This window comes from Drosophila mojavensis, unplaced genomic scaffold (genome assembly GCF_018153725.1).
Source record: "Drosophila mojavensis isolate 15081-1352.22 unplaced genomic scaffold, ASM1815372v1 contig_36, whole genome shotgun sequence".
Classification (NCBI taxonomy): domain Eukaryota; kingdom Metazoa; phylum Arthropoda; class Insecta; order Diptera; family Drosophilidae; genus Drosophila; species Drosophila mojavensis.
Window position 1 is genome coordinate 10081280 of NW_025318858.1, and position 26370 is coordinate 10107649.

General features: G+C 41.3%; 1 protein-coding gene across 2 annotated transcripts in view; it reads right to left on the bottom strand.

Annotated features, from left to right (window-relative positions):
* LOC6576446 (proline-rich protein 36) overlaps positions 1-26370 on the bottom strand; it is an 81479-nt gene continuing 55109 nt past the window's right edge. For both annotated transcript variants that reach the window (XM_044008497.1, XM_032728844.2), the window contains 4 exons: positions 2827-3402; positions 2446-2646; positions 1005-1686; positions 1-690 (listed from right to left, as the gene is read on the bottom strand). In XM_044008497.1, the coding sequence (XP_043864432.1) occupies positions 194-690; positions 1005-1686; positions 2446-2646; positions 2827-3402 (1956 nt within the window). In that variant the 3' untranslated portion in view covers positions 1-193. The remainder of the gene's footprint in view (positions 691-1004; positions 1687-2445; positions 2647-2826; positions 3403-26370) is intronic.

Sequence of the window (26370 nt, forward strand, 5' to 3'; positions counted from 1 at the left end):
TTGTTGCTGTGTAATTTAATTAAAATTTAAATTTATATAGGAACAATCCAAACGCGCGCTAAGCGTCGCTTGAATCTGGAAAGTGACCCACCAAGGCTAGCGTCATCCACCTGCCCCACCTGCACCACCCTCACCACTAACCACCACCGAATAGCAATGTGAGCGGCGCTTACCAGGCTGCCTGCTGCCACGCCTACTGCTGCTGCACGAGCAGCTGCTCGACCTGGTCGGCGGTGCGCAGCAGGAAGGCGGCGCTCTCCCTGTACGCCGAGATCACCTGGCGAGCGGCGGTCACCTCGTTGGGGCTCAGCTTGTGTGGGAGGATGGGCGCCACACGCGAGCAATTGGCGTCGCCGGATGCGGCCAGCAATTGTTGCTGCTGCTGTTGTTGTTGCTGCTGTTGCTGCTGCTGCTGTTGTTGCTGCTGCTGTTGCTGTTGTTGCTGCTGCTGTTGTTGCTGTTGCTGCTGCTGCTGCTGCAACTGTTGCAGCTGCTGTGTGGCTGTGACCAGGGCATTGTTGTTGCTGGCGTTGCTCAGTGTGGCCAGATTGGCGGCACTTAGCTGTGCGCTGACTGTGTTGCTGTTGATGTTGATGTTGTTGTTGTTGTTGCTGCTGCTGTTGATGCTGCTGGCAAGGCCGCTGCCAGCGCCCAGCGTCGTTGGCTTCATGGAGAGATCGGTGGGCGTGACTGCAAGAAGAACAGAAAATAAGTTTAAATTTTTGTTAGACCAAATTGGATAAAGAATTTTAGATATTTAATATTAGGAAAACTGACTTCAAGAACTTTTGAATCTATACTTATAGATTTGCAATTATTCATATAGCTTTTTAAAGCTAAAACTTCATTTGGTTTTATTCTGCTCTTTGTACTCTTTTCAACTTCCACTTTCACTTTCACTTCCATCTCATTTACAACAATATTAATTAATAGACTCAACAAGCTCATCTCATTTAATCAATGGAGCCAGCATTTAAGCGCAGCGCTTGTAGATGTTTACTTACCATTACCCAGGCTGGCGACGCCCGGAAAGTAGCCAGGATAGCTGGGCGCACGGCCGGCTGCAACGGCCGCGGCGGCTGCGGCTGCCACGAAGGGCGAGGCCGCCGAGGGCGAGCTGAAGTCCGTGGTATAGGGGCTGCTGGAGGGCAGGCCGGCGCCATTGGATGCTCCGGCGCCGCCGTTGGCTAGCGCTAGGCCCGTTACAGTGGCGCTGCCGACGCTCGCATTCGAGCTCAATGCCAGCGGAGAGCTGCGCGCAGAGCTCATGCCACCTGTGCCGCCGCCAGCTGCACCGCTGGTGCTGTTGCCGCCTGCACTGCCCGCGCCCGCAATGTTCGCTGCACCGCCGAACGCGCCGTCCGCATGCTCCGAGTTGGGCGTGGAGCGTGCAAAGCCGACGGCGCTCACAAATGGCAGCGCTGCGGCGGCCACGCTGCTCAGCCCAGCCGCGTCGGCTGCGGTGCAGGTGACGGTCGCCGCATTGCTTGCGGATGTGGTGCTGGTGCCGGCCACCGCTGCGGCAGCCGCTGCGGCGGCCACAACGCTGCCCGGCGCCGGCACCGCGTGGGTGATGGGCTCCAGGCCAATGCGCATACGCTTCGCGTTCATCGACTCGTTCTCACAGGCGATGGCCAGGATTTGCTCCGCCTGCACGGAGGTCAGGTGAGCGGGCGTCGGTCGAGTCTGCAACAAAAAAAAAAAAAAAAAAAATTAAATATGTTATTTATAAATATGAATTCTATAAATTTTATATATTGCTCTGAATAAACAATGAGAAGCCTTAGTTTTTCTCTTGTAATCTTTGAATCGGAATTCGGTCCCCAAATCTGTTGAGTCGAATCTTACAACCCATGAGCTCTAGCATGTCAATTCTCGTTAGCTATCATAATATTGGAGTGCAGAGAGTAAATCAAGCCAATCTGCAGCTAGGAGAGGAAAAGTAACTAAAAAGACCTCGAAGTAATTTCCGTTTTCATATATATATATATATATATATATATATATATATATATATATATATATATATATATATATATATCGAAAATTCTCGATAATTTCTGTGTAAATGTAATCTGTAATGTAAATCTAAATATATAATCAATAAATAAAAGTATAACAAAATTACTAAATATAACATTAAAAAATATAATACCGCCTAATATAAAAATCAGTCGGTTTCAAATTATTTGAAACTTGGAATTGAGATCACCGTAGGCTCTTGAGGCAGCAGATCTCGAATTATAAGTTTTGTAACAAACTCGACTTTGTTTTATATATATAGAGACTGTTACGCGGTACGAAGTTCACCGGGACAACTAGTATCTATATAAATCTCCTAGATCTCTCTCCGAATGATGACTTAGCATCAATGGTTGTGCTATATGCGCTTGGTATTCCATTGGAAATCCATCATCTCTTATTTTATGAACTCTTTCCACTTACCGTATTCTCCCAGCCGTCTCGTGTCTTCTTGTTGCGGCGACAGGACTTGAGATAGGTGCGAATGCGTTTGCGGGAGCGATCGCTGAACTCGGGAAATTGTCGAGCGCACGAATCGATGATGGCTTGAATCTTTTCCTTTGGCTGCTTCGAGATGGGTATGATGCGATCCAGATTCTCGTCCACGAACAAACGCACGAACATCTGCAAGGCAAGTGGAGAAGGCATGAGTATTGTTTACGAAATTCGAGTGGTTCTCTGGCCATTTCAAGTGGCAGCATTGGCAACGTTCGCTTTACATTCGACATGAGAGAGAGAGACGAGACGCGCTCTCTCCTCCCCCTCTCTCGCTCTCTCTCCCTCTTACTCTCGCACATTACTCACATTGAAGGCCTTGAGCCGCTCTGGATCGTGTGGAGTGGCCAGCTTCTCGTCCAGCTTGTCATCAGAGTCATCCTCGGAAACCTCATCCTCCTCCTTCTGGCCGGACGAGTTCGTCTCGTCCTGCGCCTCCATGGGCGACGGCGCATCCTGCCTGGGCACCGGCGACAGCGAGCTGTCCATTTTACTGTTGGCCGCTGCAACCGCCGCCGCATTCTGGGCCAAAGCATTCTGATATTGCGCCCAAAGGCCGCCCACAACGCTGAGGTCGGGTCCCTCGGTGCCGTTGCGCACAGCCGTCGAGTTCTGGTAGTTCCAGGCGAGCAGCATTAGTTTCAGTTTGTCCGCATCCTTCATGAGGCCCGCGTAGGCCTCCGACTCGTTGGTTATGCCACCTCCCCCGCCGCCGCCGCCGCTGCCGCCACCGCTTAAACTGTTGGCAATATCAACCAGTCCGCTGCCGGCACCACCAGCACCACTTCCAACGCCACCGCCGCCGACGCCGCCGCCGCCGCCGCCTCCTACACCAACCAGGCTGCTGGTGTCGGTGCTTGTGGCCGGTGCTGCTGGTATGGTTTCCTATAGAATAAGAGCAGAGTTTGGGTTCTGGTTAAGGAATGTCGGACTGAGCTGAGCACAAGTTCAATTTTGGAGAACTTTCAATGACCGCACAACAAAGTTTTTTGGGACAGCGTTCGATATACCAAAATCCCAATGATTAGTCGAGGCTGCTCCAGTCGTCAGACCCCAGAGCTCGTTAGACCATTCAAAAGTATGCGCAAAAAGCGTCAAAGAAGCGTCCCTCCCCCCTCGACTTCGCCTTCCACCCCCTTGTCCCTTGCGCTCCGCACTCGCAGCAAAGTTTTTCTTGCCCAAGATGAAAGTCGAGTCGGGGTTTCTTTTTTATCCGACGGATTGATGTTTTCTTCTTTTCCCTTTTTTTGTTGCCTTTTATGCTGTGCTGCAAATTAGTTGCCAGGATTTGCGAGAGGGTTAGGACAGGGCAGGGGGGAGTGGGTAAGGTATAACGGCAAGTTTTTGGGGTACGTTCGAAGTCTCTGCTATTTGTGGCCAACATGGCTCTAATGAAACATTTCGATCGACTCCAAGACGTTGGCTCCGTCTCAGCTCTCACCCTCCCACCCTCTCTTACACCCACTCTCTCGTTCATTCTTTATGTGCCTTGGGTTGCGGTTGCAGGACAGTGGTTGCCCGCATGTCCGCTGCTCGATGCTGGATGCTGCCTCGTTGGGGGTTCAGCTGCCAATACAAATGAAGTTGAAGCAGGAAAAAAAGTGAGGTAGAGCAGCAGTCCAAATGAAAATGAAGTTTGAACATGGCTCCTAATTAACATTCAGTCGGAGCAAGGCATCCCAGCAAAGTCAAAGAGTCTGATTATGCTGACACCAAAATGTGTGTGCATTAGCTTATTTTTATTTTATTTTTTTTTTATTTTATTTTTTTTGCCTATTTGCTGAGAGTGGTTCTGTGGGGGCATGGAAAACATGGAAGGTGAGGCCAAACAACAGCTAAGGCATAGAAAGTCTAAGCTGAGGAATTTCCTTTAAAGAAAAACTAAATTATATTTCACAAATTAAAATTAGAATATCAAAAGAAAGCAATGTAAGTTATGGCTTTATCTATAGACCAAGAACATTAGCTTTTAATATTTTTCTCTTAGATTTAGAGAAACATTATTGATCACCTCAGTTGATCATTTGAGTTGCTGCATAAAGTTTTATTTAGATTTGGGTCTAAGGCACTAAAGCTTTATTTAGATAAAGTCTGAACACAAATATAACTATGAGTTCATTTAACATAGTTCTTAAATAACCATTGATCGTTTCTCGATATCTGCAAATATGGTATTTTATTCACACACTAAGAAACAATTTCTGAGAGCAATCGATTGCATCGGCTTTGTAACGAGTTCGTTCATGATCGGAGGCATTATTTAATTCTGACTGGTTGAGTTAAATGAAGCCAAAAGTATTTTGTGTATGTATTGTAATGTAAGTGAGAGTCGTTAAACACATCAATTGCATACGTGTATTGAGTGTGTGCATCGAGTCTCACTGAGTCTCATTGTGCAAGCGTCAATCGGCTCGCTCCCTGAATTATGTTCGGGAAAAGAGCGAAAAGAGAATGGGTCAATTCGAGGTGATCAAAAACTAAGAGAGCCGAAGACCCTTGCTCAAGACGAGAGCGAATGCGCATGAGTTTTTTTTCGGTTGAAACACTTAACTATTACTATTAGGTCAGCCAATTTGATATTTTAAATTATTACAAATTATTCTACATTGGGTCTAAGGCACTATAGCATCGGTTTGTTAGCACATTTAAACTATGAGCCAGGAAACTTGTTTAAAATAAACTCAGAATATTTAAGTGTATTGTTGAAGTCAATTGATATCACATGAAATAACTAATAAAGGGCAGCAGTTGGAGTTGTGATGGCTGTCCCTAAGTCGCTCTTCTATGCTCGCTGTTCAGGTGTGCGAGAAGTGCTCAATGCTCAGGAAACAAGCATTTGCTGTGAGCAACCTGAAGGATACAGTTTGGATTACACTGAATCCTTTTTGTTGGACAGAAATTTTGTAAGAAAAGTATATCTGCTGATTTTAGATAAACCACCGATCAGAGATGCTAAAACAAGTGCAAATTAGGTAATTGGATATTCGTCGAGGAATTACTTAAGTCATTAAAAAACTAGCTTGGGTATATACAATACCTCTCCCTCTGATACATAAATACATAATTGGATTGTATTTGCAAAGAATTCCTTACGCAACTCTTAACTAAGGATTTCAATATTATTTTCCACTAGAATTCATTTCATTTTCTTTCTCGTCTTTTCTTTGGAGTTAATGAAGCCAACGACTTCCTTCCTTCCATAAGAAAAAAAAAACGCAGCTGTTACCTAATAAAAAGTGATGCAACTTACTTAAAGCAACAACTCCCAAGTCGATTTTCTAATCAAACCAAAAGGAAACCAAATGGCAATTCGGATCTTGTCCACTGTCAAACGAAAATAGCCAACAGAGGAGTCGAAGATGCGCAACATGAGAGGCCAAAATAGTTGGATTTGGACTTGGACTTGGGCTGGCACTGCAAAGGGCAGCAGGGAGGATGGGGTGAATGAAGGGAGCGAGTGTTAGGGATTTTCTTTTTTTGTGGGAGTTTAGGTTAAGCTACGTATTCAATGCTAGCTGGCAATTTCTTTTAGTTCAAGTTACCCTTTGCTTGAGGCATTGAAGAAACGACCACATGAATAAGAAGAAAACGTACAAATTTTCCATTAATTAAAACGGTACAAGAAAAGCAACTGGGGAGTTAAAATGGGAATGGGATGGGGGCTGGGGGTGCTGCTGTGAAGGCTGCGTCCAGGACACAGCCAACGGACGAGAGCTGGCTGGACAACTGCAGAGAAAGAAAGAGAGAGAGGACGGAGGAACCAAACGACTGACATTTTTGTGAAGTTGAGCAACTCCGCCGGGAGTCTTCACAGGCGCACAGCTTGGACCAAGTCAATATATACAGACAACTGTATACATATATATCTAAAGAAATATACGTATATAGAGAGTGAGAGAAGGAGCTGCGTGTGCCTGGGCTATGTACAAGTTTTCGGCTTAGGAGTTCGGCTCAACTTTGGAGGCTGGCATTGACTTAAGCTGCTGAGCTGCTCCTAGGGCAACCTTGACTTTGACAGCGAGGGGATAGGTTCGGGTGGGCGGGCAGGCGACGCGATGTGCTAAGCAATTTGTTGTGTGCTGTCAACCCACTAGGCGTATGGGTAACACCTGCAAGGCACACACACAGACACAAACACACACACACACACACACACAGAGAGTTAGAGAGTTAGACATAAATCCGAGCATTTATTTCGCATAGAGCTACGAGCGTCGCAACGTAGTCGCTTTTGACCTCCACACACACAAACACACACACACATAGCCCAGTGTAGCTGCTTGTCATACCTAATAAGTGAAATATGCCGGCTGTGTGGCATCTTGCAAGGAAAGCCAAAGACTTGAATTGGAAACGTTCGCTGGGAAATACAAGTTCAATGTAAGGCAAGGCCAGCCGGGTGCGGGGGAGGGGCTGCAGAGATGGCGGTAAAAGGTTTCAATTTTTGGGCGTATATGTTTGTTATTGTTGTCTGCTGCGCCTAAAAGCAGGCAAACTACTCCAGCTACAACTACAATGCTGCAAAAGCCTCTAAGCACACGCATAATGAATTACCAAACGACGTGTGTGTGTGAGAGAGAGAGAGGGAGAGAGAATGAAAGATAGAGAGGGAATGAGTGTGCGTGTGTGTGTAGTGCTTGTGCCTGCCAACTGCCGATGACATATTTGTGCAGACTCAGAGACTCAGCGCCTAAAAGGCAGCTAAGAAAATTTGCGTTTAACTCATAAGTGCGTGAAAGGGTTGCCAACCCCTAGCCCAAAACGTACTAACCCAGCCCCTAACCAACTAACCATCCAGCCCCCAACCATACGCAACTGATGCTGAGGCGGCTGCCTCTGTGCGCTGTCAAGAAAATTGTAGTTTAAATGAAATGGAAGTTGCTTTTATCAACGACGCCGGCAGCAGCCAGCCGAAGGGCGGGGGTGAGAGAGGCAGAGCACGCTGCCAGGGGCTGGGGTTAGTTCGTGTGCATGTGTGAGCTTTCTTAAAAGTTGTCTGCCAGTCTGAGTGTCTGCCTATGTGTGTGTATGTGCGTGTGTGTGTGTGTGTGTGTGTGTGTGTGGGTTGTCGTATATAAATTAAAATGCCTAAACATATGCATTAGTTTTTGTCTCAAGCTCAGGCTACGTATTGCCATCTCAGTCTTGGGAAAGCTGCAAAGTTTTTGTGGTTACGGTATTGGCAGGGGGGCTGAGCTGGGGGATTTTCGGGGGTTGACTGCTTTTGAGAGCAGCCCAAGGGGGTGGGACGGAGGGGAATTGCGGTGCAGCCCTGATGTCTGTCAGAGTCGGTCTAGCTCTTCAGATAGCTCTCTGTATGTGTGTCTCTGTGTGCGTGCGTGCGTGTGTGTGTGTGTGTGTGTCTGTGGGCTGGCAACTTAGTCTAATGAGAATTCGAAAACTTAACTACGCAATCGTGCTGAAGAAATTAAAAGAAATTGCTCAAGACAATATCAAATGTTAGATATATACATATTTATACACATACGCATATATAGACGTCTCTATATGTGCATAGGGAGTGTGTTTCAGCTCAAATTGAGAATGCAATCAAATAAATATTTACTCGAGTTGTTTTCAGAGCGACCAAGAAGCAAAAAGTATTTGACTTATATTTGTCGCTCCCATCGACAATTTATTGGTCAAGTGAGGGGGGTAAAGCTGTTGGAAATGTAGCGAAAGACCTGGACATGGGACATTAAATGTGTGCTGCAATATCGTACCTTTTTGTTAGGTTGTCTTGTCTCTAATAGAACTCTCGTTGAATATTATCCTAGGTCTCATAAGAAAGTCGTAATATCTTTGAGAAAAATATGGAATTGAGCTGGACACTTCGAGTTCAAGCCCAAGTCTCTCTCAATCTTCAATGAGTTAGTTATTTCACCTCCCATGTATTTATCTTTGGCTTCTGCTTTTATGTCTATTAGTCTTTCCTTGCTGTCTCTCATATCTCATCAAATCTCTCAAGGTTATATTTCTATTTCCAGTCCCCTCAACTTTCTTTTACACTTTCTTTCCAGCCTAGCTGCCTCTGCTCTTAAGTCACTACCTCACATTTCTCCATTTCTTTTGCATCCTTTGTGATTGGACTTATGCTAAATTCCATTTAACCTCCCTTTCCTTTGGTTAGACAAAGGTAGCTCAAGCAAAAAGCCAACTATTTTCATACAGCCAGCTCAATCAAATATCATTTTTGGGCACTGCTTCCAGGGCATCAATATGCACATAAATATTTACCCAACAGCATATCCATATGCATGTTTTCCATTTCAGTTTGCTCTCTTCAGTTCTACGCTGCATCATTCGAATGCAGCTGTAGTCTCTAAGTGCATTATATGCATGTAGATATATGTCTATATATATAATATATATTGCATACGCTAACATATATATGCATATGTATATGTAGTAAAACATGTAGCCCCATTCACGATTGCCTCCAACTGGGCTGCGAATACCAAAACGCGAGCGTTGTTCAAAGCAATTGCAAAAAAAAATTACTCTCTGGCGTTGTCCACGGATGGGCAAAACATTTTTCTACGAGGCCAGTCAAAAACAACCATAAAAAAATTGAAATAAACCAAAGAGAATTTAATATATATATAGTATATATATAAAATATATATACATATATATATATGTACATATATAATACGGGCGCTGGGCAATGTCAAATTAGTTGGCAGTCATGTTAACAGCCATTAGCAAAGCGCAAGAGTTAAGAGTAGGAAAGAGAGAGAGAGAGAGAGACAGAGGGAGGGAGTGATGCAGAGAGAAAGTCATATGCATCGAGTGGGATTTAGAGGGTCAATGGTTCAGCGCAAAAATATGCATAGGTAGACAGTTACAAAGGGCCGATGAAAGCGTTGAAAATATGCGAATTCACAAATGATATATTTACAGAGCTATAAACGGGAATGGTAAATAAAAAGCGGCAAGGGAATAGCAATAACTGCAACATGTAAAAGTATAAATTTAAAGATCTCAAGAACTATTTTCAAAGCATAAAGCACAGCTCAAGAGGAATCACCGGACGAAGTCCACTCAAGTGAAACGGATTTTGATCATGCAGAATTTTTTGGGAACTCTAATGATATCTAAAATTAAAATTATATTGTAGGCGTGCAGAACATTTTTGTTATCTAAGATTTCGTTCTACGATGATGTTTAGAGGATATTCAGAGTATGCTGTCCAGGTGCTAATCTCACAAAAAACGGATCACTCCCAATGAATTACGTTAGCTTTTTATGTTGCCTTGCAAGAAATAATCCTCTAATTATACGTCAAGATATAGTAAATCTGGTCCATAGTTTATTCTGACTGGAATTTGATTTATTTCAACTACTTTGTATTATCATAACTATTGCTGTATAATTTTAATTACTTATTAGCTTCATATCTAAAGTAATTCAATTAAGAATATCCTTTTGACGCTGTCAGGAGACTATTGAGGCATTTTCGATCATGCTCAACGTTAAAGTAATCGCGGGACGTAGCCAAAGATAAAAGTGATTGATAGTACAATAAAAAGGATGATAGCTAGCAATTATATTTCTCTTGCAAAAATAAAATTTAAAATAATAATAATAATAAGAAAATATATATACGACAAAGCTTCCCAGCTAAACTCTAACTAACTAAAAGTACTACATAATTGGTTGCCTTGAAATTATGTTAAGCACTTAACGACTTCCTTGACAGAACATACATTTAGCACGCTCTCACCCTCTCGCCTACTCGCCTTCTCGCCCTTGTCCACTCAAATTAGCGAGTGAACTTTGCATGTGGTCGACAGCAGGAAAAAAAGCAAAACAGAAACTAAATCAACCTTCAACTCGCAGCATAAAAATGCAATCCAATCCCAGTCCGTAAACCTAAGCCCCCATTGCTGTCCGGCCCGACCACATCATAAACTAATCAGCCAGACAAGGTGCGGTACACTCGAAAGCAAAGGCTAAGCGCGCTGCAGGCGTTGCCTAGTTGAGCTCAAATGCGAAACGCCGCCAAATTCACGAGTGGAGTGGAACAGAAAGAACTTTTACATTCTTTATTGGGGGAGCTGAGCAAATAGTATTCGCGTGCCAGCAGCAAAGAGAGAGGAGAGAGAAAGAGAGGCAGAGACAGCTCCCTCACTTATTGTTGTTGTGTGATTGAGTGGCATATAGCGTTAGTTACAGTGCCTCCCAAAAGTACGCGACGCTGAAACAATTACACGCCCGACTTAAGCTCGCTGCTCACGTGCTGTTTTGGCAAATAGAAATAAAAAAGTATTGAAAATATATACATTAGCAAGTAGGGCGGGTGCTGGGTGGCTGTGGGGCCAGCCCTTTTAAATAAATATTTGCAGTTTTTATATTTCTTTCTGTCCAGGGGGCAGTCGGCCGTGTGTGGGGGCACTCGCCTGCATAAACTGCAGCCTGTGGACCGGCGTATGGGTCAAAAATGGTAAACCAAAACATCATCAATGCTATCAAATGCAAAGTGAAACGCGGCACAGGGTGTACTGGGTCTGTATGGGAGGAGGAGGGTGGCTGCATACAGTGGAGCCTGGAGTGTATAGGCCCACGTGGAATGGGGCACTGGGCACTGGGGCTAGCTATACGGAATGGAATACTGCACAGAGGGCCTAACTGTGCACACTAAACCGTCGATTTTATGCTGCACATTTCGGGGTTCTAGTTCTACTCTATGAGAGGGAATATAAACTATTTAAGCTTGGGTGTTGTCAAAATGAATTGAATTATAAGAATAGGTATCAAAAATTTTTTTTGAGTGAAATCTGTAAATAGTTGGTATGTTAAATATTATTTTTTCCTATTTAGTATATACTATGGATTTATATAATTTTTTTTGAGTTGTAATTTTTTTAATATCACATTTCGTATATGGTTTGATATTATTTTTTATACAAGTTTAATATTTAAAAAATATATATATATATATTAATAAATAATATATAATAAAAAAAAGGATTTTTACGTTTTATTTATTTAGTATTTTTTTTTTTTTTTTATATTTTTTGAATTTTAATTGAAAAATTCTTTAAATTATTTTTTTATCTATAATTATTTAATTACAATTTTCACTTAATTATTATTTTATTATTATATTTATTATATGTATATTTGTATATATTTTTTAGCATTTCATAAGAGCATTTCGTTATAGGTTTATTAAATTTTCTATCCCTCTCTTGTTGATTTTTCATTGGTGCTGCATTTTTTTTGCCACCAATTGTTGTTGCACTTTGTCCATTTTCCGCTTGGCGGCTACTATAAAACATAAAAATGAGTAGAAAACTACAAACACACATGCACCCACATCCCCACCAACTCCCACACCTACATACCCATTTAGAAGGGGCGTGTTTGTGCATACAAACGCTAACGCTTTTTAGTTGCCTTGGACAATGCAACAAACTGCAGCAGCAGCAGCAGCGAAAATTCCCAGAATGGCAGCTTTTCCTGCTGCTAGTGCGTGGGTTGTGCGCCTTTAAAAGGAAAGCAGAGCGAAGAAAAAAAAAATGATAATGACGCATACGTGGCGTATGTGCAATGTGCACTTGCCATGGCCAGTGGTGACATTTAAGTGCAAATATATATGCATAAGATTACGGTACGCAAAAAGGTATTTTTTGTGGTTAGAGAGGATAACGAGAATGGTCGAAAATAATACTATATATTACTAGAGATAAAGATAGAGAGACTAGCGACATTTGTGGAGTAAACATTTATTTTTAATTTTTTATGTTTTTAAATTTCAAAAATGTAAATTTTTAAATATGTTAACCCGAGTATAAAATCACATTAAAAACTGATGTTTAGTTTCATTTAAAGGAAGAAGTAAGTATTTTATTATTATTTTTAATTTTAATTTTTTTTTTAATTTTAAATTTTTTTCTATATTATATATATATTGTTTAAAATATATTTCTTATCAGGTAAGATTTTTTTTTTTTTTTTTTTTAATAAATATTATTAAATCTATTTATTTTGAATTCAGTTTCATTAATTTTTTACTTTATAGTCAATTGTTTTTCATCTGAAAAGCTGATAGCTTTATGTTTAGCTGCTTTCATCTACATCTGCATAGCTCTAAAACGAAATTATTTCGTTGGATGAGTTCATAGATTTTGCTACTCCTCTAATTCGTCCAAGCTTACTTTACAAAAGCAATTTATTTTCCTGCCAACTTTTTGAGACATTTAAGCACTATTATTATTATTTCATATTTAATTCCTTAACAATTCGCCGTCTGTAAAATAGCTCTTCGGCCTTATAAAAACCAAAGACATATTTCATTTGGCTGTTATGTGCATAAATACGCAACTTAATATGTTTCCTCCCCGGAGACATTATTAATATTTTAATCATCAAGTCAAATTTCGCGTCACACAGAGATAACCTCCAGCCTGCCGACATTTCGTTTATATCAATATGTTTATATACATATGTATAGATAATGTGTGTATGTATGTGTGTATATATATGTCTGTACATATGCATGTATTAATGTGAGCTTTCCACCCTTCCAAAACAGAAATTGAAACATAATATTGTCAGACATTGAGGCCCATTTCCTTCGTAACCGCAACAACTTTGCACGGCTCCTCGCTTGGCCACTTAACCGCAGTCCGCAACACCTATCCACCTACTATCCCTCTCACGCCGCCCCCTCCCACCAACCGTTGCAACCCTCTCCACGCGCGGCCAGCTGTTGTGCTAGAGGTGCGTAAAAAAGTCGAGGGTAGCAAAAAAAGAAGTACGCCTACAAGTATGTGAAGTTTTTGTTGCCATATGTTTCGGCCAAGGTCCATGGACCAGTAACATGGCTTGGCCAACAAAAAAGGAGAAATAAAACAACAACAACAAGAGCAGCAGCGGCAGCAGCAGCAGCAGCAGCAACAAGCGCTCCAGACAGAGCGCGCTGTCTGCAATTTTTACGCACTTTTTGCACTTTTCATTTGTCAGCTGCAGCTTTTTATTTTCCACTCTTGTTGCTGTTGCTGCTGCTGGTGCTGCTGCTGCTGTTGTTGCATTTACAGCAACTGTGTGCAACATATAGGCCGCACATTTGGGGGCCGTTGTGCGTGCAAAAAAGAGAGAAAAAACACATGCGAGACACAAATGGCAATTGGTGCGCGCATATTTTTAAGGCGGAGCTTTTTTGGTCCTTTTTTCGCGCTGCACGCACAACACGACTCTCTCACTGGACGATGCCCCTATTCAATCAGTGCCTGCGTGTGTGTGTGTGTGTGCGCGTATAAAAATATTACGCATACGCCGCGTGCAACGCACAAACGAAGCGCACAGCCACGCGACTGCAGCCGATGCCAAGCGAGGCGAGAGGCGCGGCTCCAGGGGGTGGCATTATTATCAATGAGGTAAGGCAGAAAAAAAGTGGGCGCAACTGCAACAAAAAAAAAGGAGCAGAAGCCGCGTCTCGCATATAACTCAGTCCACAGTGCGTGCAAAAAGTAGGCAATGCCCACAACAACAACAACACGATGTGTGTGGGATGCGAAGGGCTGGGGGTGGAGGGGGAGCGGGTTCTGGTCAGGCAGCTGCATACAAGGATATCTACTTACTCATCAGCCTCAGCGTCCGACCACGCCAGACATCACAATTAATGCCGACCGACACACGCACACACACACACACACACACACGCACAACCAGTGAGAGTATACGTGTGTGTGGGGGCTGCAGGGGGGGGCCAGTTAATGCCACCCACTTTCGGGCGCGCTCTCGCAATAATTTTAACGACTGACAGCAACAAAAATTGCATTTTATTTTTACGTGGCAAAAGCGAGTTTTTGCTATTCATTTTCAATCTACTTTTTTCGCTGTTGTTGTTGTTGTTGTTGCTGTAGCTGTTGCAACAAATCACTCATACGGCGCGTACGCATAATGTGCCGTTAGTCAATGCATTAGGCACGTGGGGTGGGGCGGGGCGAGTCGCACGGCCGCACTGGCAAATGCAAATGCGTAAAATGTGTGTGCGGAGAGCCAAAAGTAGGCAAATGTGTTGGCAGCAAGTAGGCGTTTTTTTTCCTCCTATTTTTTAATTTTTTGAATTGTGCGCGTGAAGTGGGGCGTGGCAGGACTTGCTGGCAATAGCTATTATTAGTGTAAATGTTGTTGTTGATTTGTTGGCAAGCAAAATAAAATAGTGAAGTGCTTTTACTTGAAAGAATTCACGCAAGAGACTTAAGTTTTGGGTGTGTGTGTTTTTTTTTTTTTTTTTTTTAATTTGTTGAGAAACATCATCAGTGTAATATAATAAATTTGTTCATAATTTGATATTGTTCTTGAATTAATGCTTTACATTTTTTTTTGTATTAGTAGTAATATTAATTATTTAAAATTTAAATTTTTTAACTGATTCTTTTTTTTTATTTTATTTATTTTTTTTTAATTTTTATTATAAAATGTTTTCTATAATATATTTTAATCATTTTTGCACTCTTACATTTTATCAAATCTCTGCTATTGTTTATTTTTATTCATTTATTTCTTAAATAGGTTTTATATATATATATATATTGGTTTGAATTTCTTCGAAATTATTAAACTGCATTTATTATGTATTCTTATTATTGACATTGTTTTTTTAATTTAATTATTTTTTAATTAGTCTTATTAATGTGTGGGTGTAAAATTATACATATATATATTTATTTATTTTTTTTTTTTTTTTTTTATACAAAACCAAGTTTTTTACTAAGCAAATCTTATGATTTTTCTTTTCCAATGTAAGTATACTAACTAAATTATGGAGCTATTTGTTTATAATCAAAATGAAGTCAAGGATGCCAAGATGTCTAAACCACAAAATTTGGTTGAAACGCTTTGACTAGGGCAAAATCTGCGCATTACGATAAATAGGCGTGCGAAATGGGAACAGCTTTGCACATACAAATGCATAGACACGCACACACACACACACGCCCACACAGGCAGATGAGGCACAAAGTGCAGTTGATCGCATAGCTGTTGCTGCAACATTGCATTCTGGCTCGTGCCAGAGACCCAACACCCGATTGTCTGGCTGATGCTGCTGCAGTCTGTTCACGCCTAAAGTGTGATGATATTTTCGCAAGCTCAGAACGACGGCACGCACACACGGCGTATGCCTAATGCCTTGCTGGTCAAGTGTAATAGGGTGGAAGTAGGAGATAAGGGTGGAGTTAGAGTTGGGGCAGCCATGTGCCATAGATTTCAGTTAACTGTGCAGTGCAATGTCGTCAGCAACAACATCAACAGCAGCAGCAGCAGCAGCAGCAACAACAGCAACAGCAACAACAGCTACATCAAACTTCATGATGAGAATTCATATGCAAATCCAAAACGCAAATCAGTGTTAGGGACTCCATGCAAGGAGTCCGAGTACGCAGAGTACTCCTGCATGTCCTGCATGTCCTGCATGTCCTGCTCATCCTGCCGACCTCAAAGTGCTGACAGATGAGACGCAAAACGAGCGACTGACAAGCAGCGCAGCAAGTGACTGCCAAGTGTCTCAACAATAAGCGCACAGTTTATGCCAGCCACAAAACCTCATCTTCGGCAGCTTCACTTAATAAGGTGTGCCTCCTGCTACTATTTGGCAAAAAGAAACAAATCCGAAATATGCGCAATTCGCTTGTCAAGTATTTCATAAAAATATTTAATAGCAAACAGTTTGCTTTGTATAAAAAACATGGTTTTATGCCATCAATAAAATAAATAAAAGGTTTCATATAAAAATTTACACCAAGAGAAAAGATTGTCTAACTGATTGAAAGTAAATTATTATTTATAAATTTTATTTACTGTGAGAAAATAAGTTTCAGAAAAATTTTAATAATATTTAAAAATATATATGTGTATATATTATTTAATAAAATAATATTTATTATTGAATTCAATTTGTATAGGATTATATATATTTGTAGGATAATATAAATTCCATATACAGATCTATATTAGTTTTAAATCAAATAAATTTAAGCAGTTTAGAGAGGGAAATTTTAAGTTTTTTCTTAGTTCAAAATTCTCAAATATTAAATATTTATATATCTCTTCATCAAGTCTCTCTCTCTTTCTTCCTTTTCGTTCAGTGTATAACTCCTGTGTATTCGATAAGCATGGCAAAAAATTGCATATTTGTTATTTAAATAAAATGCGAAAAAATTTTATAAAATTCATACGTCCGTAAATAAATATATAAAAAATGCTTAATTGAAATAGAATATGGCTCAGGGCGTGGCGCTGATTTTTCTATGCCCCCTGCCACATACATATGCCAATATTTTATGCAAACGCGTACGTCGCGTATACGCACTGTGTGCAATAACATTTCGACTGCATTCTTTGGCTTTTTATATGGTATACCTATTTAATAAAATATGTATATATATATATATGTATATATATATATATTTGTGTGTATAAAAACTTATTTGAATATGCAAATACTGAAAATACAGCAAAAGGATCATCTATTTTTTCTTACTATACATACTATATATATATTTAATTTTTTAAATTCATTTCTATTGTGCTTACTCCACTTTTTTCATTACATGTGAATTTTGAAAGGATTCACAGAAAAAAGTGAGTGGATATATACGCTGCTTTATGTAGCTAACTGTATTGCACGGCGAATGTGTGCTATGAAATATTTAACGCTTGAAATATTAAACAAACTAAAAATTTGCATCCAAAAAATCATAACAAATGCGTCAGCAAAATTAAACAAAAATCTTTTTTAAAAAAATGATTAAAAATAAAAAAAAAGTCATATACAAATATGTTTGTGTTTATAATTTGTTTTGTTTTGTTTTTTAATTTGTGTTGTATTGTTTTGGCTCTCGCATTCACTGTCGCTGATTGATGCGTTGCCCTGCCTTTGACAGTTTTTTGCCAGCCCACGTACCAATAAATGTTTTTCATAAAAACTAAACAATAGCTAACAAAATACATATAAAATATGCATGTGGCATGTGTTCTCAACGTAACGAACAGGTATTAAATCATAGAAATCTACCAAATATTTATGCTCGTAAAAAAAAAAAAAAATTTCTTTAGAGCTAATATTTGCAAATGAAACATTTGTAATTTTATTAAGGAAATACGTTAAAAAAAAAAAAAAAAAAGATAATGCGGGCGTTAATCTTAAACTGAACTCGGGATATTCCTGTTATTTAGTGTAATAAACAAAGAATATTTTAATTGCTTTATTCTGCTACTTTAATGTCTATTTTTAAATTAATTTATTTCAAAACTTCTATTTTATTTTATTTATACACATATATATATTTATTTCGATTTTTTCAAATTTATATACGAGTTAAAATTGTTATTTTCTTTCAAATATAATGCTTTTTAGCTTTTAGCTATTTTGTTTTTCTAGTTCCTAAGCTATGAGCAAACGGTATTTAGCTGAGTCTATTTTAGATCTAATCAAAATACTCGTATAACTTCCTATATTTTTTATTTACACCACCACTCTATATAGCTAGAGAGGGGAGGAAAATGTTGCTGGAAAATCCCATTAAATGATGGGTCCTTTGCCTTGCCAAGCAATGCGAAAAATCAAATTCAACTTTCCCAGCAAGAGTCATGGACTCCAACTTATTGCAATGTGGAACTAGGAGTGGGTTCGCCGTGGAAACATCCGCCAGCTACGACCTCCACTTCCAGCCGCACCACTCCACCATCAGCTCCAATCGAAACAAATCATAATCAAATCGAATTTCAGTTGATTTACACTCCAAAAGACAGCGAGAGTCACAGCGAGTAGCCTCCAGTTGCTGCAGCGGACGGAGGGAGGGGGGTCGACTACTCATTGCCAGAGCTCAAGATAACTCTGTGCAGAGTCAGAGCGGCCTGGACAGGTGAGGAGGGCAAGGGGCGAGAAAGGGACTAAAAGCAAAGCGAAAACTGAGAAAAAAAAAAACAGAGAGGAAATAAAAGAAAAATCACACATAAAATTGATGATAAACCGTTCCAAATAATATTTTTTTTTCTGCTTCCTTTTGCCCGCTGGGGCTGGAAGTTGGAATTGGGCTCTTAGCCTGCTCGGCTGCTCGACTGTTCGCTGGGCCAAGTTTAGGCGCACATCTTAGCCAAAGCTGCGTGGCAGAGCCAACTGGGCTGGGGGCACAGGAAATGCTCAGCCTGAAGTCTGAAGGCAAAATGATGAATTATTTGCTGCCTCTTTCGTTAGGCGTCAAAGTTGCGATTGCCAGGTCAGGGGGAAAAGGGAGGCGTCTTGCTGCGCAAAAACATAAAAAAATAAAGTGGGCTGGGCCAGGGCTTGACTCACTGCCAAACGAACGTTTTAGAGGTGGACCCTCCATCCCCTTCCCCCTACAAAAAAAGAAAACCTCCGCTGCAAACCCTTACCATTCCCCAAAGCCAAACGGTTTTGACACAATTTGTGCCACTGACTGTGGGTGTTTCTGGGTGTGTGTGTGTGTGTGGGGACAGAGTTAGGTTGTGTCTGCTCTGCTGCTTGAATGATTTTTAAACGAGGCAAGAAATCCCAAAAGATGCGGCAACCGTTTTGTTGTTGGCATCGCTTCACGTGGGTTTTTCTCTTTGCTTTGCTCACATTCGCTCATTTTTTATATTTCTTCCGTTCCTCTTGTTTTTTTTTTCTGCTCCATGGTAAAAATGTGCCCCTTTTTTTTTTTTTTTTGAAGCTCAGCTAGATAATACAGCCAACATTTTTCTGAGGGAGAGTAAAACTTTTTATTTGGATAACAAAGCGCAGCAGCCGAAGAGGCAAGCTGCAAAGGGTTCGGTTTATGTTGGGCTGGGTTGTGGATGTCTCTCTTTGGTTCGAGGTTTATCAGCGAATTGAACTTTTTTTGTGAAGTGGTGGACGCTACCAAAATGTTATGAAATTTTATGAATGCTCATTTCAAAGGCTTGCAAAGGAAATGGGCTGAACAGAAATTGTAAGATTTCGATGGGCTCAGATGAACAAAGAGGAGAGCTATTTTTTGCGGATGAAACTCAAAGATGTTAATGAATGTAGATATGCTATATAGAGCGAACATATGCGTTAATGAGTGATTAAAGGAGGCGGAAAATAGAGTTCATATATAGGTAGGGAAATAGAACTGCAGGTTAGGAATACTGAGCATAATAAAGAAAGAGATCTATAAGTAACCTGTTGAGGCTGAATAATATTATTATACATCGATCTCTCATATCTATGTACACAAAATTTTGGTATTAGATATGTAGTCTGAGCCCGCAGGAAATCAAGATCTGAATTGAAATTTAAGCTGATCATCTCATAAATATCTTTATATATATATATATATATCTCTTTCAATTTCATTTTTCTCTCTCTCTCTCTCTCTCTCTCTCTCTTTCAATCTCTTTGCATGTCTCTCTCCCTCTCTCTCTCTCTCCTATCATCCCACAAAACTAGTTTATTAGCTCTTAAACTAAATTGTTTATATATGAGCATAAATATACATTCTGTTCTTTTTTCTTTTTTTGTTGATATTATAGCTCATGTAGGGCATAATTTTGCTCCGCCTTAATCCAATTTATTTTCCAGTCATTTTGAAATGCAATTTACGCCCGATGCTGAGTCAACTGCTCTCTAGACTAACTCGATGTCCGCACCGAAATAAAGTCAAGCCAAGCGAAGCCAAGCCAAACCAAGCCAGGCCAGGCCAGACCAAAAGGCAAGCCCAAGCCCAAAGTTAATATCCTTGCTGCTGTCGCCCGCCGTTCCCAATTTGATGGCCGGTGCCATCATAATCAACAACGCCTCAGACCCGACCACACCTCTTGTAATGCCAACGCCTCCGACCCCCCTCCAACGCCGCAAACCCCTTTTGGCAAAACAAACACGCGTCCCCAAAGCGCACTTGAGTTTTGTGAGCGCGCGCGCCAGAAAGTTGGCAGAGCAGCACAAAATGCTCGGAACGGCCCCATGCCCTATGCCCCAAGACCCGTTCCCCATTTTCCCTTCATATTTCCACCATTTTCCTCACATTTCCCATGTCGTCGCTGGCGGTTTTACAACCTTCGCCGAGGCGAAAGTTGCGTTCGCTGGTCCCTTTTCATTTTTTTCCTTCTTCTCCATTTTGCCAGCTCCCCCGAGGTGAAGGGGGGTTAACACACCTTCAGAATACGCCTGGCAGGGTCGTCGACGTTGGCGTCGGCGCCGGCGTCGGTGTCGACTGCGTCTAGCGTTGGCGGCAACCTTCACAAACGGTAACAATTTCAATTTCTCTGACGCCTTATCGCGCCCTCGCACATATGTGTGTGGGTGTGCTGGGTGTATTGGTGTGCTTGTGTGTGGGCTGAGCCCTGCACCGAAACCCAGGCTAAAAACCCGCCAAAACTTTCCAGCTAAAAAGTTGCCGATTTGCGCTTGGGTGCAACGGCAGCAGGACGACCGGGAGAGTGGGAGCAGGAGTAGGGGAGAGCCATGGACTGCGCGGTAGGTGGAAAGTGGGCAAAACAAAAAAGGAGAAAATAAAAGGAAACAGCGAAATTATTACCAAGTGGGCGTGGGGAGTGGGCACCGAATGAGCCGGGCTTGTGTGGCAGGGTCTGCGGCACAGCAAAAATGCGTAGCAGATTAGCGATTTAGGGATGTGGAAAATTCATACGTCTGCCAGCCAAACAGCCGAGCAGCCAAACAGCCAGCAGCAAATGAGTGAAAAGGGTTCCCGGCTGCTGTTTTCTAATTCTGTAAAACCTCCGACTTGAAATACCCAACAACGGAATTGTTTTTCGAGCACTTCCAACGAGGCACGAAAAATGTTAAGCTGCAACTTCAGCGCAACATTGCGACGCATTTAAATGGGCAAGACGAGCGATCCGACACGGACTAACCGCTCCCTCCACCTCGGGCTGTGTGTGCCTGCCCCTCATAAACGCTGAATTACACTATGCAACAGACTTTGGTTTGACGCTGCAGACGGATGTTAAAAGAGCTCTAAAAGCTAGAGACTATGTGCAGAAATTAAGCGTATGTGTTTTGCTTTGAGCAATTTACTGGGAGAGGAGCTAAAAATTATGATAGAGACAGCTGAGGCTAATGAAAAAGAACATGTTCATATATCTATATGGTCCGTCCGTCCGTATGTATGAACGCGTCGATCTCAGAAGATATAAGAGCTAGAGACTTGAAATTTTTTCCTACGGCCATGTATATCACGCGCATATAGAGCTTTTCTCTAAATATCGATAACTACTCCCGATATTTTATTGTCGATTAAAAACCTTATCGAAAGCTAATTATTTAATTATATCTCCTACATCTTTAGAGCTAGAGCTTCCAAACTTTAAATGTAGATATGAATTTTATACAATTTCGGTTTTTCTTAAAATTTACCACCCACCTATATTCACCCACCTATATTTCAAATACTAGAGACTTATGCTTTGACAAATGCATGCATATCTATGCTATAATCATAATCTAAATAATAGTTTCATGAAGAAAGTACATCCACAAGAAAAGTTATTGAACAATTAAGTTCCTATAGTAAGCAACCACTGCAGCCAATGCGTGCGTGCGTATGTCTGTGTGTGTACGTGTCTGTGTGCATGTGCGAATAATTATTGAATTATCAGTTGCTCGAAGGGTTCAGTGGATCCCATAGTCGAGCACTCTCGACTGGAGCCTTCTTACTTGTTTACTATTATTTTGTTTTTATTTATTTATTTATTTATTTATTTATTTTATTTATATCAGAAAAAGGTTATATCCATTTTATGAATTGGATTTTATTGAATCTATATATTCAAAAATATATGTATATATATATACATATCAATCCAAATAATGTAGCGCCGTGTTACGCGCTCTATCTGCAGTTGCATTTGCGTCTGCAACTGTGAGCTCTCTTAATGCCGCTTTGATTAAAAAGTGCAGCACTTTTTTTAATTTGTGGCAACTACAGCGGCCCCTTTCGCTCATCAAGCTCAGGCAACACCTAACACTCGGCTGTGAGTGTCTCTGGCCCCTCCATTTGCCTCCTCTTCAACCATCATACCAACTAGAGACAAAGGCAGCCAATGATTGAAGTACGAGTATATCCCACATTTCAATTGCCCCCTGCCTAACGGCCCAGTCTCTAACGGACTGGCGGACTGACTGACAGACACTGTTTACAGGGTGCAGCAGCAGCTCCCCTCTCACACACACTCAGTGGCAGCCCTTAATTCTGCTGCACTCGACTATAATTTTTATGTTACCATGCACTCGCCTACCAATTAAAATGTCTGCGCCCAGCTTCGGATGTGCTTATGTCGCTAATAAACCGTATTATTAAGTGCGTGGGTGGGCTGGGCCGTTGTTTGCAAAACGGGGCTTAGGTGGTACGCTGACCACCCCACTAACCTATGGGTGTGTGCATCTGTGTGTTTGTGTGTGTGTGTGTGCAACGCGACAGCCACTTTCAACTTCCGCCGGCAAATGTATAATTCTATGCCACTGCAACTGGATATTTTTTCGTGCCTCTCTGAGCCTAGAAACCAACTACACCCGATCCCGCACCCATCTTCTACGCTCTCTCACACTCTCCCACTCTCTCCTCACTCACTCTCCCATCTCTCAAACACTCGCTACTCTGCCAGTTGCATGTAAATTAATTTTAAGCTGCTTACGCTAAGAGAGAGAACATTTTTCATTTCATTTTGTGCGCCTTTATGCGTTTATAAAGTGCGCCGTGCTACCAAGTTTTTGTGAGCAATTTTCAGCGTGGCGCCATAAATAGGCCAGAACAACAAAAACAAAAACGGTGTTAAAGAAACAGTTAATGGCAAACAAACTACCCAAAATATTTGTTGTACTCACGAGGCTAGGGAAATTCAATAAAATTGTAATTCTGTTATATAGGTCTGATGTCAGTGCTTACCTGAAATGAGATTAAAAGTAATTGAACTGGATTAGTTGAGTTATACAAGAGACATTTAGAAGTAGTTAAAGATCTATTGTGGATAAATATCTTCATCACAGTGATATTAGCATTTAATGTTTAAAGATATTTAATAAGATAAAAAAGATAAAGAGTTATATTATTTGTCTAACTATTTTGTTCAAAAAGTTACGAAATATATCTTTTATATATTTATTATTTATTTTTTATTAGAATTTTATCGAAAATTATTATGTTAGAAACTATAGAATAATTTAGTTTATATTTCATATATTATAATATTTAGTTATATATTATAATATTCTGCGCGAGCATGAAGGAGCATGCATAGAGGCCTTCATGCTCCCAAATAATATATTGTAAATCATAAAATTAAAATAAAAATTATATTTGATAAATAAAAAAGTACACTAAATTATTTTTTAATATCTATAATAATATTTTCCTATAAAATAATACAATATAATATTAAATATAAATAGAATAGAATAGAACTTTAAGCAACCATTATTATATATACATATATTTTTGTATGCTATTTATATTTAAAAAAAAATATTATTTATCTACTGATCTAAATATACATTTGAAGAAATTTAGTTCCTATCAGTCATTTTACCAGCACTTAGGCAACGAAGTCTACAACAACTTCCAGAGTTTTCTACGGCATCAGTTGGTCACTTGAACTTGAAGAGATCAACAATGCCTCTACCAAAACAAGGCCTCTACCAACACTTGCACATATATTTATAAATTATCTACATTTAAACCATTATAATTCATTATAATAATTTATCCATTTCCTATGTGAAGAACTGTTAGCAATATGCCTACGTATTTGAATACTTTATCTACAACATTTAAACTATTATAATTCATTATAATAATTTATCTATTTCCTACGTGAAGCACTGTTAGTACTAAGCCTATAACAGCCAATTAGATACTTTTGCCATAAGCACCTCATGCACTGTTTGTATTTTGCGCTGTAAACACTAGTCAAGTTCATTACAAGAGCACTGTTTATACATAGTTTATCCAGCTGATCTCGATGTGCACCCGCATGCACTTCATATGATTCGGGCTTGCAGCTTTTTGCCAGCTTTCTAATTCATTATTATCGGCTGCTGCACCAGCGCCTCCGCCGGCGCCACGTTTATAGAGGTCAAAAGTAAGACAAACAAGCGGTCGGGTCGTTGCAGCACTCGCTGGCTGGCTGGCTCCGGGGTTGGCTGCAGGGTTGCGGATTGAGCACGGGGCTAACGCTGATAAACTTTACCAGCCAGGCCCAAGGGATGGAGGAGCGGGGCTGGCAGAGGGGCACAGAATTTATGTTGACTGTAGGCGAAACTTTTGCGTTGAATTCGAGCGGGCCAAACAGATTCTGTTATTTTTTTTTTTTTTTTCTTTTTACAAAGCCCCCACAGTCTCGATTTTTATTTTCCCCGTTTTTTTTTTTTTTTTTTTTTTTGGCGACTAGTTTTTAGGGTTTTTATTCGTGCAGGCAGCGAGCGAGGGGCTGGCAAAACAAAAGGATTTTGCAGCTAAAGCGTACGGATTTTTAGTTAGTTGTTATTATTTTATATGCGCCCATCCCCTACCCTCCCCACGCCCAGCGGGTCTGGGTCCAAGTCCGAGTTGGAGTCCGAGTTCGAGTCTGAGTTCGAGTCCGAGTCTCGGACATGCAACTTTTTGCAGCACACTGAATCGTTGGGCACGGTAGCCAGGCAACGCAGGGGTTAAATAATGGTTGGGGTTCGAGCTAGGGCTGGGGCTGGCGCTTGGGCTTGTGCTTGGGGTGTGGGATTGCTGCAGCGGTACAAAAGTTTTATATTTTTTTTTTTATATTTTGTTCGCTCTCTGCTGGAATGTGCGCCAAAGCATAATAATAAAAGCGAAAGGCAACGAAAGGAGTAACATGCTCGTTAGCCCAGGCCCAGGATGATAACAGAGCAGCAGAAATGGCAACAAAAAAAAATAAAATAAAGAGAAAAAGAAGAAGAACGAAATATCGTTGAACGGAGCGAGTGGCAAGGAATAATCTAAAAAATGAAAACCCAAACGGAACGCAAGACAAACTTTGCCTGGCAGGCGTGGGTGCAAAATAAATGAGGAGCTAGCAGAGCGCATGGCGGGGATGGCTGAGCATATAGAGGAATGGGGAGCGAGGGCGCTGGGTACAGTACACAGCTGAAGGACTCGACGCTGCCGGATGAGTGCCACGGGCTGAGCTCAAACTTAAAATGGACAAACCTGCAAAGGCAGCTCGCAAGGCAGGCAGCCGGCAGCCGGCAGTCGCCAGCCGGCAGGAGGTGGACAACCCATGAGCTACACTGATGAGCAAGGACTACGCTGGCACAGGGCAACAGCAGGGGAGCGGGAGGGTGGCTGGAGTGTGGGAGCGGAGTGGATGGCATCGCAGCAATAGCAGTAACAGCAACAGCAGCGCGAAGCATCTGAAATATACTAATAAAAAGCGTTGCGAACGACGTCCGCGTGAACTAGTCCTTTAGTCCTTTCGGTACCCTAGTACTCTAGTCGCCAGTCCGCACCCCATCCACAACCCCTGCCCCATAGCACCACACTGCCAAGTGACTCTTCGCGAGGGTGCCCTTCCGTTACGTTACTTTTCGTTTCTTGCCTTGCTCTGCCCCTGCTCTTGCTCCTGCTTGTATTTCTGCTGCCACTCCTGCCTTTCATCCACACCCCAAAAAATTATGCGCCGAGCAAGAAAATTTTTGTATAAAAATTGCGCTGGCAAAGTAAGCAAAACGGGGCAGACAGTGACCGTACCAAGGGTAACCATCCACTGGGTGGGGCAAGGGGCTAGAGGGGGCTGGGCAGCTGCTGAAGGGTTAGGTTAGCTCACGCTGCTTTTCGCTTGGCAGGGAACTCGCAGCAATCCCAACTGTCATCTGTGTGTGGGTAACAACAATGGGACAAGGCAAAA